At 47.4% G+C, this 20548-nt stretch overlaps 1 protein-coding gene across 2 annotated transcripts in view; it reads left to right on the top strand.

Annotated features, from left to right (window-relative positions):
* Positions 1–20548, top strand: part of Ptpn5 (protein tyrosine phosphatase non-receptor type 5) — a 55345-nt gene that overhangs the window by 8851 nt on the left and 25946 nt on the right. For both annotated transcript variants that reach the window (XM_021192265.2, XM_021192255.1), the window contains one exon: positions 11185–11263. In XM_021192265.2, the coding sequence (XP_021047924.1) occupies positions 11239–11263 (25 nt within the window). In that variant the 5' untranslated portion in view covers positions 11185–11238. The remainder of the gene's footprint in view (positions 1–11184; positions 11264–20548) is intronic.

Here is a 20548-nt window from a genome sequence, read left to right as displayed (position 1 = left end):
GGGAAGGAGGCAGAGAGGCTGAGAAGCAGGAGAGAACATGGCTGGGAACGGACCCATTTCAACATAGAAGAGGACATAAAGAGTTTAATTATTTTTACCTGTTCCTCTCCAGAGCTCCGAGTCTGGCTCTGAAGGCCGGGAAACAAACCAGGGCCTTTCAGAGGTGAGAGAGGAGTTTGTCTGGGAATCCCTTCTCTTTAAATGCAGGGATACCTGGCAGGGCCTAAGGCAATGGGAGGCTGACTTTTGTAGCTGATAGCAACTGTAAAAAGTAAGAGGTCTCCCGTGACTTGGGGGTAGGCTGCAGAAGACGCTTTGAGCTGGGCCAATGGGAACAACAGTGGGGATCGTCTATCTCAGGATTACCTAGCATTTTCTGTACATATGACTCTTCCTAGTCTTTACCACAACCCTGCAGCTCTGCTCACTTCTTCTGAGCCTGGAGATTAAGACACCAGCCCAGGGCTCTGTAGGGAGAAGGTAACAGGATGTAGTATATACCAGCGTCTGAACCTATCCTTTCCCCCAAAGGACTGTGGTTGACTTAAGAGGGCAACCACAAGACAGCCAGGGTGCCATGTTTTGAAAGAGTCAACTCACGATATGTCTGTTGAAGGCCACCAAGGGTCCCAGGAATGCAGCTATTTCCAGAACACAGTAAAAGAATCCAGTCTCCATCCTGACTTCACTATTGGCCAGAATGACCATCCTGTCAGATCCTAAATACCCCTACATTTCTTTTAGCTTCTACAAATGGATGGTGGTGTCTCCCTCTGTGGTGGTTTGAATGAGAATGTCTCCCCTTGACCCCACCCCACCATAGGCTCATATATTTGCACATTTAGTCCCCAGTTGGTGAACTGAAGGATTGGGAGGTGTGCCCTTGTTGGAGGAAGTGTACTGCTGGGGGTGGGTTTTGGGGTTTCAAAAGCTCACATGAGACCCATATATTCCCATTCATTCTCTCTCTCTCTCTCTCTCTCTCTCTCTCTCTCTCTCTCTCTCTCTCTCTCTCTCTCTCTCTCTCTCTCTCTCTCTCTCACTCTCACTCACTCTCTCTCTCTCTCTCTCACACACACACACACACACACACACACACACACACATACTCACAGGTGGACGAGGTTGTGAGCCACTTTGCCTGTCTGCTTCACACCATGATGATTAGGGGCTAATGTTCTAAAACTGTAAGCAAGCCCCCAATTAGGTGTGTTCTTTTATGAGTTGCCTTGGCCATGTTGTCTCTTCACTGCAGTAGGACATCTACACACACACACACACACACACACAGACTTTTCTAAAAAAAAAATCAGAAAAGCATGGGGCACATACAAACAACTGATTTGTCTTTGTTAAATTTGTTTCAGACCCTTTTCAGCTTTCATCCCTAGTCCTTTCTAGATCTTTTTCCTGGTTCATGCTCAGTTCATGCAAAAGAGCCTCAATCCAGAAGTTGTCCCGAGCCTAGGCTCTGACTGGGCTTTCCTAGGCCTGCCTCTGACTCTCTGACTCTTTTTTATCCGAGTCCTCCCTCAAACCCTGAAGATCCTCCCATCTTCCCCACATTTCCTGCTGAAGGCAGAGCCAAGCATGACCCAGAAGAGATACTCAGAGGCTGGCATGAGACCATAATGGGAACTACAGCCACTGTGGATGTGACAGTAGCTAGGATTCCTGAGCTACAGGTGGAGGCAGACTTTGAGGTAACCATCTTCCCACCTTCCCTTCCCTAAATGCCTCCAAGTCTCATAAGAAGGAACATAGAAGATTCCAGAAGCAATCACCACAGCTTCTCCATAGCAAGTCACAGCAACACTGACACAGCCAGCAGCAGCAACAGGGAAGTCCAAGAGAAGTCAGAGGCCGATAGAGACCAAAAGCACAAAATGAAGTATGGTCAGGAGAAGCCAGACAATGCTTAATAGAACTGGTGGATAACACAGTACTGTGTGCTATGTGCTCTTCTAAGATTCTTAGATTGACTTAGCATGAATATTTCTATTGGTCCAGTTTCCTTACCAGATTAGGAAACTGAGGCACAGAGATACTCGACAAAGCTCTGGACCTCCTCCAAGGCTGGCAGCAAAACCCCTCACATTCACAGCTTGAAATCAACCATAGTAGCAGTATTTACACCATGGAAAGTGGCAAAAGTTACAACGCAGAGCTTTGCCGTGCATGATTCAGGACCCATCTTGAATCTACACGGACCTTGTATGGAAGGAAAAGGGCTGTAGTCGTTGGAGAACACCCAGAGCTCATACAAAATAATAACAATTGGTATTGCCCTTTGTAAAAGTCAGCATATATCTGTACAAACCAACGGATGTGATTATGACATTGCCATATGCGTGTGTGACATTTTTCAATCATGCTCAACCCTAACACGCTCTCACACCCCTTCTCCCCCTGCCTCTCCTCCTCTTCCCGTTTAATCTCATTTCTATTTTCATGTCTTTTTTTTTTTTAATCTAAAGTCTACCTATTAGAGAAAATGTGGTATTTGTCTTTCTAAGTCTGACTAACTTTGTTTAACATGATGTCTCTGGTTCTACCCTTTTTCTGCCAAATGACATAAATTCATTCTTTACAGCCAAACAAGCCTCCCGAGTGTGCATATACCACCTTTTCTCTATCCAGGTTCAACTGCTGATGGACATCTAGGCTGCCTCCACGCCTGGGTATTATAAACAGTATCAGCATAACTTGGGTATACAGGTATCTCCATCCTTTACTGACTTAGATTTCTTTGGGTAAATACCCAAGAGTGGTACAGCTAAATCCTATGGAAGCTCCATTTTTAGCCTTTTTTTTTTTTTTAAGGAACCTCTTTACTGATATCTATAGCAGCAGCATTAACTTTACATTCCCAACAACAGTATATAAGAATTCCTTTTCCCAGCATCCTCTCTGGAGTTTGCTGTTTGGTTTCCTAAAGAGAGCCATTCTGAGTAGAGTGAGGTGGAACCACTAGTTGATATTTGCATTTCCCTGTTGGATATGGATGTTGGGCAATTTTTTTTTCATTATTTGTTGGCCATTGGTACAATTACCTTTGAAAGCTGTTCAACTGTGGGTGCCTTTAGGAGCTTATGGGATCACGTCTGAACATTTTACATACATCTCATGTTAAAAACCTTGTCTAGGACCCAAAATTCACTTAATCTTCCTAATAACCCTCTGAATCTTAAGTGTGTACCAGTTGAGGAAACAGAGACCTGGGAATCAGGTATTTTGGCCAAGATCAGGGAGCCAGTTGGGAGCCCTAATTTGTAGAGCAATATTAGGGGTTCACATTTGCTTCTTTTGGGGAAAATTTAATAAGCCACTTGTAAACACTCAAACTCTAATCCACTTTCATTTATTTTTTTGGAACTGCTTTCCGAACAAATGAATGGATAAAGAGTAAGTGTGAGAAACAGGAAACCCATAGCCTAAACTATAAACCTCGTGGTTCAGATAGAGCCTGGATCTGGAGCTGAAGCAAACAGTGCAAACCCTGCGTCTGCTGTTGCCTCTGCGTTGCCAAATGCGATCTTGAATAAATAATTCTCCCTCTCGGCCACTACCACATGCACATGTATGCAAGGGAGTTTCTTACCTGGGGTTAGAGTAAGAAAGGAGAAAGGAGGCTCATGTTTGGAGTGGGGTCCAGCACACAGTAAGCCCTAGGCAAAGGGAGGCACCATAGTCCTGGGTGCAAATCTTCCCAGTGTGGCAGGACCCTGGGCATTGGTCACAGAACAGAGGGATGAGAACAGGAAAGTGGATACCAAGCTCCCTGAGGGAGTCAGCAGGAATTCTTAAGGAGGTAACATTTGAACAGGGTCTTTAAGTTAGTTTTTATTAGCACAGAGTAATGGATTTCATTATGGCATTTTCATAAATAGACATCATGTTGTTTTGTTCTTATCCCCCCACCACCACTACCCTATCCTATCTACCACCCTACTTTGCTGGGCTCTTCCTTTCAAACAGGTCCCACTTCTCTTAAAGTGAAAATTAGTATTTCCTAGAGAGGCAGATAAAGAGGCTTTTCCAGCAGAGGGAGAGGAAGGTGCATTCCCAAGGCATTAGAGATGGAGTGAGAGTCTAAGTAGAGGAGGCATCAGCAGCCCCACAGGAGGTGTGATCACACCTTCACGTTCACGAGTGCCTGTTTTCTCCTCACAAATTAAAACTGTGTACCTGGGGAGTGGGGAGCAGGACGGAATGTTTCCGGAGCCTTAGAAAACGCGGGTAGACCAGATGTCCTTTGAACCCTCAAGACCTTCAGCTGTCCTTTGAGTCCCCGCCTGTCACACAGTTAGTTCATAATCACATAGGTCTATCCACATATGCAGATGACTTGCACTGTCCAATAGTCACAGCTGGACTCAGATTCTGCCAATGGTTGGCTCAGCTTGGTTCACCCTCCACACCTGGTCAGCAGCCTTTAGCCAGCTTCCCTGGACCATGACCTGACTTCCCTGGTGTGGTGAGTGTCCTCTGCTGGGCCACTGCCTTTCTGCCATCTCTCTCTTAACCTTGATGTCACAAAGTTGAAACCTGGATAGGCCCATTTGTCAAACATTTTTGAGGTGGGGAGGAGTTAAAGATTTATTTATTTATGTATATGAGTACACTGTGGCTGTCTTTAGACACATCATATGAGGGCATTGGACCCCATTACAGATGGTTGTGAACCACCATGTGGTTGCTGGGAATTGAACTCAGGACCTCTGGAAGAGCAGTCAGTGGTTAACTGACTGAGCCATCTCTCCAGCCCGATGTTGTTGTTTTACATCTTTCATTTTCATTACAGGCTCTCAAGATTCAGAACACATCACACCTGTAACTATAGCCAGAATTAGTAGGTTCAAGACCTGTGACCGACTGTCTATGTACTGATGGAACATGGTTGCCATTATCACACTCAAACTGTCTCCCAAGGCAGACTCATGCTTCCTGGAAAACCAGTGGTCACATCCTCTAATCCTTCTGTGCCGGGGAGGACCGTGGGGGAGTGCTCCCTCCCAGATCTAGGATGGGGAGCAGGCACGGCAATCACTCTCTAGCTCCTTCATTGGTTCACACTATGAACCCAGAAGAACCACTGTATCCTCAAACCTTAGTACCTTCCCCTGTGAAATAGGGACCAAAATAGGGACCATCACATGTTTCTCCCTCTGTCTGTGGGGAGCACCCAGCACCTGCTAGAATGTGCCACCATCCTATCTCTGAATGTGGTTTATACCCAAGGCTAGAAGGTAGAAAAGAAAGGTACAGAATGTGGTTAATGTGGGCAGATCTGTAACTGTGGATGGCTTTGGGCAGGTCACTTCATATGACAAAAATCTCCACTTTCTTCTCTTGAAAATTGAAGTAACAGTCGATTCCTTCTAGGCCTGTCGAGAGGGCAAGCACTTCCCACATAGACGGCGCTCAGGATAGTGCCTAGAACTGTGTCATTGTCCATTCCCTCCTTGTGCATGGAGCAGTGGAAGAACAACACTAATTCTACCTATTTCCCTCCCGCCCCTGGGCACCTTCTCCTGATTTCCATCCACATAAACCTACCACGTGAAACATACGATAGAGATGTTGAAGATCGGGAGTGGCCCAGGGAAAGAGTGAACAGTGTCCACAGAGCCTGAGCTGGGTCACAGTGAGTCTCGTGGACCCTCACCCTAAAGATGGAGTCAGGACAAGATGCCTTAGCCATGTCCATGAGCCCATGATGCCTCTCCATGGTTAGCCTCCGTGGCTCAGTCCTAGTGTGGTATCCAAGGCTAGCAGAGAATCTCTGTATGACTGCTGCTCCCATCTAACCACAGTGGAAAACAAGAAGAGCTACTAGGCCAAACCACAGACACCTGCAAGCTTGACAACACTTTCCCATTGTCCCCAAAGATGGGCACAGTCCTCGGATATCTCATTCACACTGGAGCTACGTCAAGTAGCTAGGCAGCATTTGGAGCCTCGTGCCCTTTCAGAAGCACACACTGACTCTTTTCATGAGTTAGCGTGGTCTACACAATTACCTTCACCACCACCATCGTTTTTCTCCTGCATTGCATCTCTGTTGGTCACTTGCAGGGCTTCTGGGCATCTGCTGTTGTATTAGGTGGTGTGATAGCCCTGGGGAACTGAAGAGTAAGCTAGAACTTAGGGGACAGTGAGATTGGCTTAGCAAATAAGGGTACTTGCTACCAAGCCTGACAACCTGAGTTTGATACATGGAACCCACCCCCATGCACACACTGGGAAGGGGGTGGCAATGTCATCTTTCTTGGCCTGAAGACGGCTCTCCATATCCTCAACACCCACCTCCTTATCCAGGAGACTCCATCTTAAAGGTCTCCACCTTCCCCAAGACCAAAAATCACTCAGTACAGCTTTTCAGGGAACATGGTTTAGGGATCTATGACCAAACCTTCCTTAAGATAACTACAACTTGTCTGCCTTGCCTCTCTGGAAATGAGAGGAAGAAGAAGGAAAATGAGGGAAAAGCAGTACCAGTTCCCATCTCAGCAGATCATCCCGTCCCACGCCATCTCCTTTCTGACACGTGTCAGATTTTCTTCTCTCCACTCCTCATGCCCTCCCTCTGCCTGGTCAGCACTCCCACCCCACAGCCACATACTCCCACTCCTTCATCAATCTCATGACTCCTCTACCTTGTTTGGGCCTTGGCAGTACTCCAGGGCACCCTGGACATTTCCTGTCAGACACGACCCCTTCACCAGCCTGGCTTCTTTCCTACCTGTGTTTTGCAAGAGATGCCTATGGCTCACTGCGCTTGTGTGGTTTGCACACAGTAGCTGTTTGCAGTAAACACATGTTGAAGAAATGGATGGGCCAGTCCCTGTGTTAGACTCACTGAAAAGATGTAAAGCCGGGTTGCTAAACCCCTTAGCTGGGCTTGTTCAGCCCCTTCCACCCTCCCTTCCTTGGGTCTCAAGTAGTCATATGCTCCATAATGCTACCCACAGAGCAGGATGGAAAGAGAGGCATTCATTTGAGCATATCTCAGCCAGAGAACAATCAGGCCCCTTCTCTGAGATTCAGAGCACTCTCAAGTTCATGGTCTGCTCAGACAAGGGCGCAGATGGCTGGACAGTGGACAGATGGGCCAGGAGGGTAGGCAGCTTGGTGGGATGGAAATAGCATGAACTAGGTAGGCATTGGGAGGCCTGGGCGCAGAGCCTGTCTGTTCCCTGAGTTTGCTGCACGCATCATTCTGGTTCCTTTAGCTGCCAATGACAGAAACACTTCATAACCCAGACGGTAAAGATTCTTCTTAGGAGCCTTGGGGTATGACACAGGCGTGATAGGCAACTGAGCTCCACTCAGGGATCCTTTCTGTGACAAGAGGCAGACAGGGCACTAGATGAAGGGGCAGGTGACTCCTAAGAAGAATTGAGGATGTGGTGAACTACCTGCAAACACCGTTCAGGTCACAACTGTGTGACCTGAGTTGCTTCTCTGTGCCTGAGTTTCCCCCAACTTGGTGTTCCGACGCTGGCCGGTTTTTCTTTACATCTACAGTTTGCTTTTTGCTGAGGAAAATTCCAGGCTCTGGCCCCAGATGGCACCTTTCCCTACCTGGATACCTTGGGGATGAAGTTTGAGGGAGCTAGGAGAGGGAGCACTTGCACTTGGTCTCCGGAGGGCACTGAGCCTGCCCATTCTGTGACTAGTGACTCATTTGCAGAATGTGGCCAGCCTGATCATTTCTTTTCCATCAAGCCAGTCCCTCTGCATGCTAAACTTGCTGACAACAGACCTGGGTGGTGGTCTACCTAGCCGATCTTCTCTAGGTTGAGAAGCTCCTCGCTAAAGCCACTGTCCTATCAGAGACCCCAAAGCCACCTGAGAACCTGACGCTACCCTATTTTTGACCTCTAAAGTCCATCAGAGGCTCAGGAGCAAGAGTGCCTGTAATGCATCAGGGGTGGAGGGAGGGAAGGATGCTTCCACATCACTGAAGTGGATAGGGAAAGTAGGTGTATACATCGCTAAGAAACATCAAAACCACATAAGCAACAAGAGAAGCGTGAGGCAGGTGTGGGGAAGCCTGGAGGGTTTGATTCTTCCCTGGAAATTATGAAACGCTCTATGAAAGAGGTGATGGCTGAGAAGAATACACAGGAGGAGGAGGATGTGGCAGAAGCTGGCAAGAACATTGCAGGTTGAGGAACAGTGCGAACCAGGGCACGGAAGTGAGAGCAGTTCCACTTGTCAAATCAAGATGGGAGATAGGATCTTGAGACAGTGAAGAGCTTTGTGGTGCTGGGGAGGCATGCTGAGAGGCCTGAGAGAGCAAGCAGGAAGTCCATGGTAAAACACAAGCTGGTTATGATCCCCCCAGCTTCACACTTGAGCTTCATGGTCCCTCCCAGCTAAGTTTCCTCCTCCCATGTCTCCCATATCACCTAAGACGGGTGCATGCCCAGGCTCCTCTGCCTGCCTCACCAAATCTGTCATCTTTGTTCCTCATAAACAATGCACAAAGCCAGCACCTATTCCAGGATGCCCTCAGTAGCATTCACTTACCTACTCCTAGGCAGAGGAGTGTTGTACAAACACATTCCCCATTGTCCTTGAACAAGCCCCTGCTGGAACTCAACTCAGAGCAGCTATTTGTATCAGCACCATCAGCTATGAGCTCCTAGAAATTGGGCAAGTGGTCCAGGTTGGGCATGTAACTATGTAATTATACCCACAGACATGAGGAGACCATTAAAGGTAATAGTGATGATATCCAGGCTGCAAGAATCCTGGGATGTGACCACCTTACTTACAGATGAGGAATATGCCCAGGACAAAGAAGTGATGGTCCAAAGTCCTAAGCTCGTGGGGATAATAGTGGCACTGGATCATAGTAGCACCATTCACAAAAGCCCAAAGGCAGAGCCAACCTACATGTCCATCAGCTAATAAGTGGACAATGCAGTGTTGTCTGTCCATACAGTGGGAGATTATTCACCCATAGAAAAGAATAAAGTACCAGCTGGTAATGGTAACCAGCTTGGATGCACCCTTAAGACATTATTCTAAGTGAAAGGAACAAGACATGTAAGTCTTCATGTATAGTTCTACTTCCATGAAATATCCAGAATCGGCCATGGAAACATGAATAAAATCAGAGGTTGCCAAGGGATTAGGGGATGGAGAATGGAGTATGGCTCCTTAATAGGTATATAGGGCTTCCTCTGAGGGAGGTGAAAACATTTTCACTAGATAATGCTGGTATTAGATAGTGTAGGTTTATGATGGGTTTCATCCAGGTGTGGTAGTACACACCTACAGTCCCACCATTCAAGGGCAGAGGCAGGAAGATCAGGAGTTCAAGACCAGTCTGACCTGCATAACAACACTGTCTCAATAAAGAAGTAAAGAAATAAACAGTAGGTTTTATGCTATGCAGACTTTATGGCCAGATGCCGCCTGCTAAATCTTGAGTCCCTTCCTTACACCTATGCCGCTAACTCTACCCACTCCTGCTGCAGACTTCCTGAACCCAGGCTGGCTCTGGGAGTCTTGTGCTACCAAAAGTACAAGGAAGTCACACAGCCACATGCAAGGACTCCCCATCCAAGAGGCAGGGCTCATGACTTCTGGGAGAAGTCTCACCTGCTTTCTCATTCTTCTGACCAGACTACTTCCAGTCGGTGCCCCAAATGAAACATTTGTACTGCCCAAGTTCTCACTCTGGCAGCCTGTCATCTATAGAAAGTAGCTCAGTGCTTTAAGAAGTAGCTCAGCCTTCCCTTTGGAGGACACTTCCTCCTCCCACAGACTTGAGGGGAACTGCCCCCTTGAGTGGAACTTACGTCCAGACATCAGTTAAAGAGATGGATGCCATGACACAATCATGTTAGCATGTCCAGCTCTTTGATCAGATGGGAAGGACCCTGGCTCACCCAGCACTGCACTAGACTGCCAGCGGTCTTGCTCACGGGGGTCGCTTGGCAAATGCATGTTGAAGGCACCCCATCATTTCTGAGGCTCTCTGATTCTAAGCGCAGCCATGGGAAGCTATTGAGTGAGTTGACACAGGCGAGTTTTAGCAAGTGTTGCCTGGCTGACAGAGGAGGAGGAAAGGGTTGCCCACAGCAATCCATTCCATGCTGCTATTTCTGCTCCTAGTGGGCAAAGAGAAAGGCAGTACCCAGAGTCAGGCCTTCTCGGGGCTGTGAGAACGGACCATCTTAGTTTTGGAAATCTGATCAAACTCCTGCCAGAGTCGAGACACAGCTCTGCAGGGGCAGGGGCTGGAGTCCAGCCCAGGGCAGAACCAAATCTTGCTCCATTTTCCTCCACGCCGTTGGGTGCTACTCTTTCTGCTTTTCTGACTATGAAATTAGTCATTTTCTAGGAAGCTTATTTATAGAGTCCACTGCACGCATGCAGCGCTGAGCTATTCTGAATGTGGCTGGGGTGTGAAAGCAGGTGTGAGTCACTTGTGGGTCCCCGTCCAGATACCTTGCTTGTCTTTCTGCCTAGCATCGTCGTCCACTGACTTGGGGTATCTTCTATCTACGGGTGCTCTTACAGTAAAGCAAGTTCAGGATTGAGAGGCTGTTCTCAAACCCAATTCCCACAGCCCCCACTTTTGCTTTCAATTGTGCATGTATATAGACATCATCATCATCATCATCAACATCATCACTAATGAAGGAATTAGAATGGCACAGCAGTAAGAGCATTAGCTTGGAGTTCTCCAGCGTAACTTCAAACCCAGCTTCACTCTGATGAGGCCTTGGGCAAGTCGCATAATCTACTAAGCTTTGTTTAATGAACATTATTTCCTGGGGTCATGGTAAGGGCTCTGTTTCAGAGTCTCTGGAAGGTAAACCAGTCTTGTGGAAGGGGCAAAGGAGGAGGAGGAGGAGGAGGAGGAGGAGGAGGAGGAGGAGGAGGAGGAGGAGGAGGAGGAGGAGGAGGTGGAGGAGGAGGAGGAAGTGGTGGTAGTGGTTGTGATGATGATGATATTACACAGGAGGCACCTGCAAAATCCCGCCCCTCTTCTACAGCTTGACACCATGACACCATAGGGACTGTTCATTCCCACGGCTCCTCCTGATGAGGTGGAGCGAATCAAAGGGCTACCCGTAGGGGCAGTTCTTCATCTTTGCTAGCGGCTGGGGCTCAATCCTAGACCACCAACTTCCCCTAACAATTTCCCTCCCACTACAGGAGTGAGAGAGAGAGAGTCAAGCTGCTGATGACTCCGAGGGAGGAATCCTGGACATGTGCTGTAGTGAAAGGCTGTTGGGTAAGTGTACTCCGCACTCCTATGACTCAAGAACTCAAACTTGGGCAAGAGGGTACCACTTGACCCAGAACCAGAGACCTGGCTGACTGTGAACTTGCTGTTCCAAGGCATCTGTATAGATGGGGATTTGTTTCTCAAACCCTGGGTGTCTTTCTGACCTAGTGTCCTTTGGGGCAGCTCTGTCTCCTCTGGGAGGAAAAGCAGACAGCTGAACATGTGCTTAGGGGTAGAAAGGAAGAGAGTAGGCCAGGGAGCCCAGCACAGAGAGCCACTGACCAGTGATGTGTCAGTGAAGGCCCCGGGAGCAATGGAGAAGATTTTAAACCAGATGCTCCGGTCTGAGCTGAGGGTGGCCAAGCAGCATGCAGAGCTGCCTGTCAGTCCTGCAGAGAAGCCTGGCTAGAAATCAGAACCTGCCTTTGGAGTGCAGGTGACCACAGATGCGGGAGTCTGCCCGCCCGTTCAAACCCCTGTCCTGGCTGTCACCATGGAGACAGCCAGGGCACCGTGCCCACAGGGTGGCAGCATGGCCCACCGGTTGGAGACCACATCCCTGGTCAAGGTAAACTGCATTCAAAGGAAAGGAGTAGAGAACACAGAAGGTGGTTTTATTTCCTTTTTATATGTTTTAATTATTTTCCTCATAACAAGCGTCCGTTGCGGCAATGTTACAAAATAAAGGCAGGCGAAACCGATGAAAACTTGCCATACCTTTGTCACACAGCCTACGTTTTCATATCCTCCGCCCAAATGTTTGTTTCAAAAATAGCCTTTCGAATTCTAACTTTGAAGCCGCAAACCTGTGGTGTCTGAGAAACCTCGTGATCATGCAAGGTAAGACGCTCCAAAATGCAGTCTCCGTGTGACATTTAAGATTGGCATTGAAAAGAAACAGATATGACTCTGAAGTAGTGACTTCAAAATAAGCAATGACAGCACCCGCTGCCCACCCGTCCCCATGTCTCAGAAGCTCTTCTAGCAGCCTGGGCCTTTGGTGCAGCTTGCCCTTAACCTGTAGGGGCACCATTGCATACCATGATCTCCTGGTTAGAGGGGTGGATGCAGCTCATAGAGGACATCCTGGTGGCGACCAGAGGAGCTCGTTGGAAAGAAAGAATTGTCTGAAGGAATATGAAAGCTGGGTACCTGAAGGGCCACCGTGTGCTGGAAGGGGTGGGGTGGCAGATCCAAACCTCATATTTTAGTGTGATGGCATAAGCCCAACATGTAGGCACTAAAGATGTGGGTCCACGGGATGAAGAACTTAGCTTCCTGACTTTCAGAGTGGTCTAGTCATAGAGCTGATGATTCCAGAGGAGGGAAATGAGTGCCCCATCACTGGAGACATCCAAGTGCTGGACAATAAGCGACGGAGAGGAAATTTCCACAGTGGGTGGGAGATCTCAGTGACATCAAAGTCTCCTTCAACTATTAAACACTTCTGTGATTCAGATGTGAGTCACAGAATTCGGAGATGATTCTCCAACCAGAGATGACCCCACTGGCTGGAAAGTAGGACATAATGTATAGGAAGCAGGGAGAAGCACCGTGTGAAGGGAAGAGCATGGGGCTTGGCATTTGGGTCTGGTTATGCTATTTACGGGCTGTGTATTTATGGGCGAGTCATTTAACCTTGCTGGACCTGCCTCCAGCCCATCGTCTGAAAATAGAAAGAACGGCAACATGAATATTCATCTTCACCAAGGTCCTGGGGCAGTAAATAGATGTGACCCACTCATTGGTTCCGTAAGAACATTTACTGAGTACCTACCATGTCTCAGGTACTGGATTGGGAGCTAGGACATAGTGGTAGGTGAAACACAGTCCCTACCTTAATGAAGGTTCGTGGATGGGTTCTGGGCTGGGCCAATTCTGGAAAATGGGGCAAAGCCACAGCAGAGAGGTTACAGTAAGAAGCACAATACATTTAATTCTGACTCTCCTCCCCCAGAGCCAGTAAACAATGTCGAATGGAAGAGAAGATTAGTCATCTCCATAGAAGCTGGCACACTGCCTGCCTTATGCAATACTCAGGAAGTTGGTATCATTTACTGCCCCCATCTTACAGATGACAGGACCAAGGCCCAGAGAAGTTGGGCTTTCTTCCCAAATTCCCTTAGCTGGTTGACATTTGGTAAGGGAAGACTCAGTTCAGCCATTCCTGAGCCAATGACCTCGCCACTGTCCTGGTCTACCTCCATTGTCTCCATAGAGTCAATGTTGTCTGTAGATTGAGTGAGAGAAAGTAAAGGGATGTTTGTCCCCAGGAAGGACTTAGGCGGTGTCACTGTGCCTGTCTCCCTCTGTGTCCTACTTCTGGAAAGCCCTTTCTGCCAAGGGCCATGAAGGTGTGTGCCCTCCAGACACCCATGATGCCAGGCAGATTTGGTACTATAATGGTTATTTACCTTTCGGTGACCATGAGCTCATTAAGGCAAGGCTCACTCTGTCTCACGTCTGTGTCCTCCATGCCCAGCATTTGTTCAGCCATGTCTCCATTTATTCACCATTAATTGAGCACCTACATGTGATTGGCACTGTAATCATTTCAGGAGAGCTATTAGAAAGCTACACTAAGAAAGCACCTACCCCACAAGACTATATTATGTCTTAAAAGTGGGGCTTCAGGCCTGTAGCGATGACTAACCTGATAAGAGCATTGGCTGTTCTTCCAGAGGGTCCAGGTTCAATTCCCAGTACCCACATGGAGGCTCACACATGGTCTGTGCCTCCAGTTACTCCATGAACTTTGCAGGCATGTAGTGTCTAGACGAACATGCAAACAAAAACCCATATACATTAAATCAATTAATTTAAAGGAAAAAAGAGTGAGATTCTGGTCTTAAACCTGTCTCAGTCACTAATCAGAGAGGTTAATAACTTCACCTTCCTGGATCTGCAATCTATAAAGTGTCAAGATTAATCTTTGCAGGTCTAGAGAGATGGTTCAGCAGCTAAGAGCACTGGCTGCTTTTCCAGAGGAAGTGGGGTCATTTTCCAGAATCCACACGGCAGCTCATAGCTGTCTGTGACCTCAGCTCCAGGGGACCCAACACTCTCACAGAGACAGACATGTAAGCAAAATCGCAATGCACATAAAATAATTTTTTTAATCAAGAAGATAAAACATTTTTAAAAGAATCTTTGGTGCCATACAGTATTGTTGGATGGCTCGGTGAATTAATAGAGAGCTGAGATCATCTGTAAGCATCCACTGTAGAGGGAAGATAGGCAACATGTAAGGAGGGGGGAATCATGGGCCAACAGTGGAATGACTGTAGAAAAAGATAAAAGCAAAGCAGAGGGAGGTGGGGAAGAACTGGAAGGTGGTTTGGCACTGTGATTGTGTGGCGCTGATCCTGGTGTGAAATATATTGCCACAAAGGCTGTCATCCAGATCTGCTGACCTAAATGGCAACCTGGACATAAAACAGATGAAGGTACAGAGGCCAAGAGCACTGGGGTGCTGGGCCTCGGAAGAACCCATAGACACTGTGAGCAATTGCGTAATGATAATCGCGGTATAAGAATACAGCCCTAAGTAGTCTCTCTCCCTCCCTACTGCCTTCCCTGCTGGGCAAGATACAGGCAGAGTGAGGGCCAGCCAGGCTGGGTGACTCATCCATTCCCACACAAACTTCAGAGTGGGGTGACACGGCCAACACTCAGAGCCTCGGTCACCCAGACCTGAGCCAGCATGAGGCAGGTCATATAGACCTCTTAGATAGCGTTCCCTGGAGTGAAGATGTCTTTAGGCATCACAAGCAATCCAGGAAGCCCACAGCTGCCTTCAAAGCGGGTAGGCTGCTCACACCCTCCAGGGCAACTCCCACGTGCGCTCACACACTTTGTGTTTGTTCTCATTTGACACAGCCGCATGCTCCCATACACACACGCACATGCCCACACAGTTGCCCAAGCACGTGGCCCGCCTCAGACTCACAGGGCCCTGTGGGGGTGGACCTGCACCTCCGGAGGACACACACACACACACACCTGCACATCTCCTTCCTCTTGCATGCTCATCACACTCAGCTCTGCAGTGACATCTGCCTTCATCCACTTCATAAGCTCCCTGGCAACTAAGAGACACAGCAACCCTCTCACTCTCTCTCGGTCTCTCCTGGGAACGCACCCTGACCTCATACATGTGCACCAAGATCAGAAAGCACACTCCTTCCCTCTGCATCCCCTGTTCTTCCCCTGCCATTTAGCACTCTGGTTGCAGGGAGCACGGTTGGCACTTGGTGTAGACCTGTCACTCCATGCTTGCGCAGACCTCTTTTCTTCCCCCTCACACACACACTCCTTTTCAGGTGGTCTCTCTCGGTACATGCAAACCCACACTTCCTGCTCTTGGGCACGTAGCTGCTCACATTTGCATGAACACCAAAGCAAACAACCATGCTGATGCTGGGGCCTCTGTTCTTCCCCCAGCCAGCATTGCCGTGGCCCTAGCCTCAAATCCAACTGCTTCCTTCAGGTACACAGGACGTAGAGAATGCTGACGCCAGTGATGAGCAAGCCACATGATCGAGTGACATCATTAAGTCTCGCTTTCAGTGTCTCCTTTAATGTTATACCACCTCCCGGCCAATCTCTTACTGCAAGGGCCCTTGCATGTATGCACATAGGCACATCACACTGTATAACTAATCACGGTCCACAGTTCACCTCAATCAGTATATACCCTCAAAACGATGCTCCTGAGGGGGGGAATCTTATAGGCATCAGGTCATGATAAAAGGGAATTCTGAAGACCTCATTATCAGAGTACTGCCTGAGAAGAAGGCATAGATACCAGGTAGGTGCGTGGGCACCTGGACCTTGTGAATTATTGCCCTAGAAGAATGGTGTGGCCTAATGAGAGGAAATGCAAGTCCCACATCTAAGAATGACGTTGCTCTTGAGACCAAGGTACCCCAGAGAGCCCCTATAGGTGATTGGAGTCATGATCGTCCCAGCTACCTTAAGAGTTAAGTGTTTGATATTCACCTGGGTTCACACAAGGTTTCAAGTGTACAGTGAAGGCCTAGAACTTGTCCTTTGGGTAGGGACAGAGATGACTTCTTGGGCAGGTAGCTATGAGCTTCCATCTTCAGTCTTGATAACTTGAAGGCAGGTCCCAGCCCAGCACTAGGCACACTGCACACTATATGTAGACTGACCAGCATTCAGTGGATTATTGTCTGCACCCAGGGAACAAGAAGCAATTGCTTATCCTGGGTTCCATTTTACAGAATAAAGGAGATTGAGACCTGTACTAATGAAGGCTTGCTTATCCTAACTCTGCAGTGACCCCTACCCCCTTTTTGCTGGTTTTTATTCCTTTACTAGATTGATGCTTCTGTTTTCATTTAGGACTTCTAATGCATTTAGAGATGTTTACACTGACTGATAATTTGAGCCTTTGGGCCATTATAAACAAAGCACTGTTAGGATGTGCTAAGACACTAATGAAGTGACATTTTATAATACCTTTGCCTTGAGAAGAGGCCCCTGGCCAGGTATCCACTAGTCAACAGCGGCGGAACTTAACTATTTCCTGACACCAGGACAGAAATGAGAGCAGGAACCCAAGAGGCTAAGCCTTGAAGTGCTTTGGGGAGGTCGACAGACCTGGGTTCATGTTTTAGCTCTGCCACTAACTGGCACCATGGCCTTAGGTAGATCATCTGAGTTGACCTCAAATTTCTAGTCTCTCAACTACAAATGGTGATAGATATAAGATTTAAGGTTAATTACTGACTTAACAGATCGAAAGTGTTTATTGCACAGTACTCCATAAATAGCAGCTAATAATGATGGTAGTCATTCCAGAAGATGGAGCATGAAGAGAAAAAAAAAATAATCTTTCCTTTTTCTAAACCTACCCCAGGGCTCAGACTTCAAGTTCTGGCCAGCCCTAGCTTCCATGACTGTCCGCCACAGGTCTGAGAGTTCACAGAGCCGGCATAGCCTCAGACAAGAGTACTGTTGCAAATCAGATAGGAAAGGGACCAGCACCGGCAAGAGAAGGACCTCTGTCCTGTTCCCTTCACAGGGGTGGACATGGCTATGATGTTGTAGGGAGTTATCTGGGTATGCAGATACTAAAGAGCGTCTCAGCGGCTGCTGCCTCCACAGAGGTTGATGCCAGAGCCCATTGAGACAGGTGAGAATTCATCCCACTCCCAAGACATGTGGGGACAGATGCTCTCCTTTTTTGTCCATGTCCAGCCACCGTAGCTCTCAATATGTTCTTTATAACCTCCTCGTAAAGCGTGTTCTTTCGACCTTGTCCTTTGACTCCAGCTCATTTCTCCTTTACAGATCTCAGCCTACCACTGCCTTATAAACTGTCTCAAAACTTAGTGGCTTCAAACAGAGACCATCTTAGCCTGCTCAAAAGCTAAAGGAGCAGGCAAGAGTCTGCCAGGGGTTCTTCTGTTCCACATGAGCTGAGGGAATCCGCTGGGCTGTGCTCACCTGCTACTGACCAGGGAAACAATGTCCGAGAAAACTTCGTATGCACCTGGTGCCTCCGTCTCTGCCATGTGGCTTCATTTTCTCTTTAGTTAGCCTGGGTTACCTCACAGCATGGTAGTTGCGAGTACGTGGACTTCTCATATAGCAGCTGACTTCTAAGACAGAACACTCCAGGAGGGTAGAAACCAGCGCTTCATATTTCCTAAGCCTCAGAAACTATAGTATTATTTTGATTTACTGATCAGAGCTAGCCATACTCTCAGCCCAGACTCACGTAAAGGAAGAAACATGTTTCCTCTTGATGGACCGCGTTCAGGAATCTATACCACCTTCATCTGCCATGGCGTCCTTCATCATCTCCTCTGCTCCTCTTACACTGGTTTCTTTCTTAAATATATATTCCTTTCTCCCATTCCCTACCCCATTGTTTTTCCAAACCTTTCCTTATTTCAACCACGCACTTCTGCATGTCTTAAGTCTTTGGCTTTTCTCCTCACTTGTAAAAAGTATGACTGTGTACACTCATCTCCAACACTTGTAAGGCCACTGTGTGCTATACCAAAATAAGTTAAAGTTGGAAATAGAGCCGATACGTTTTGAAATGGAATATTTTACATCCTTCTACCTGGACAATATTCATCTGTAAGGAGTTGGAAAGCCAGGTTCATAAGTTAAGCCAGGAGATAATTATGACTCCTTGGCATTCTGCATTAAGGTTTAAGGTTTGGAGAAAACCAAAACTATCCTAGCTGGCTCCATCCACCACAAGGATGCTCACATGCACTTATGTGCAGGGGCACTCTGAGCTCCAAATACACCTTCTGCAAAATAGAAGTGCACAGAGCAGTTTGTCGCTCATCAGAAAACAAGAAGAGAGCACCATGCTCAACAGCCAGACTCAGGCCAGGACACACAGAGAAGCTTTGGATGTGGGTAGAAAGGGGGAAACAAATGTCTTCTTGGCTTCATGGACCCCTCACTTGTGAGAGGGATACCTAGTAAAAGAGGAGAGCAGGGTTTTTTAAACATAAGCAAACCAAGAGCCATTCTCCTGGTGTGATGGCAGGGCTGAGCACATCTGCCCAGGTGCCTGGCGTCACTCCCATAGCTGGACCAGGACAAGTCCCTGCACCACTCCAGCCCTCGGGTCACTCTCCTGCCCTGGAAAGCAGGGGGAATTGGTCTTCCCACAGTGAGCTGGTATGTGCATGGAGCTTGTAAACCAGAGTCTATTCGCTTTGTCTGCTTCCTATTGTTAGATTCAGACCCGGATATGAATCTGAGCCCTTCCTTTCAAAGCTTGGGATCCTGAACAAATCATTTCACACCTCTAAACATCTGCCCACCCCACTCAAGCTGTGGCTGTCTGTGACTGTTAAGACAGATAGGGGTTTCTGTTGTTGTTGTTGTTGTTGTTGTTTTGGGATTGGGGGGGGTTGGGGTTTTTTTTTTTTTTTTTTGGTTTTTTGTTTGTTTGTTTTTTGCCAAATTCCAGTTGACTGTCACCTTGCTCAAAACAAGCCATTTCCGATCCAGCAAGAGAGACTGTCAGATTAAGGTGTTTGCTACTAAATCTCATGGCCTAAGTTCAATCCCTGAGAACTACATGGTAGAAAGAAAGACCCATTCCTGCAAGGTGCCCCCCGACTACCACACACATGCCACGGCAAACATATATTCAAAAAAAGGTAATTAATTAATTAAGAAAATGTATTTTAAGAGGCCATTTCTCCATCACAAACAAGGCCATTTGGGACTGCACTTCTTCTGTCTACCTAACCCAGGTCCACCCTCTACCAGCCCACATCAACGGTCCTAGAGCCCAGCAGTAAGGCCCACCGTAGCCACACCCACCATAGCCACGCTTACTACAGCCACACCCAGCCAAGAGGATGTGAGTCCAGCATGTTGTCATTTCAGGAAGTCTGTCATCTCAGAAAGGGGTAAGGCTGCCAGAGTTAGGCAAATCTTGTTGCACAAGTTACCAAAAACTTTACAGCTTAAAACATTTATTATCTTACTGTGTTTTTTATTCAGGAGTCCAGAGATGATTTAAAGGGCTTATGGTTCTGGCTTAGCCTTTCAGAACATCTCAAAATGTTGGTCATTGTACAGTAATCTCAAAACTTAACTGAGGCCAAACACCTGCTTTCATCTAAATTCACCCACAGCTGTTAACGTGCCTTCTACCCCTGCAGCCTATTGGTCTCAGTTCCTCTCCAAGCAGACCCTTCCATAGCGACCCAATAAGGACACTGGTTCCCCCGGTGTGGGTGACTCCAGAGTGCACACCACGCAGGAGGGAGCACCCCAGATGGAAGTCACAGTCTCTTCTAACCTAATCATAGAAGTGTTATGCCTCCACTTCTGCTGTGTGCTTTTGGCCACAGAGCCTAACATAGTTATCATGTGGGAGAGACTGCACAGGGTTATGAATACCAGGAGACGGGATCACTGAGGGCCACCTTGGGGCTGTCTACTATATTGCTTAAGAGATGAATAATTAAATTTGAAAAGCTTTTAATAAAGCTTAATATAACTATCACCCTCCATCCAGCTTCGTTTTCAACCCACTAAAATATTTCAGTATGCTTCCTTCTTTGTATCTTTCATTGTTCAATTTGCAAGTTAAATTCTATATAATTGTATATATGGGCTAGTGTGTCATCGATCTTAAAACATGAATATAAAATGTCCATCTTTTAACACAGTTAAGTCCTTATAATCCAAAGAGGCAGAGTCTTAGGATATACCAATGAACCATCCCAAAATGCTAATTAAATGGTAGTTGTAGGTTGGAGAGGCACCCCTTACCCT

This window comes from Mus pahari, chromosome 1, assembly GCF_900095145.1.
Source record: "Mus pahari chromosome 1, PAHARI_EIJ_v1.1, whole genome shotgun sequence".
In the NCBI taxonomy this organism is placed as follows: Eukaryota; Metazoa; Chordata; class Mammalia; order Rodentia; family Muridae; genus Mus; species Mus pahari.
The sequence above is the reverse complement of the archived record's forward strand: the minus strand, read 5'-3'. Positions and strand labels throughout refer to the sequence as shown.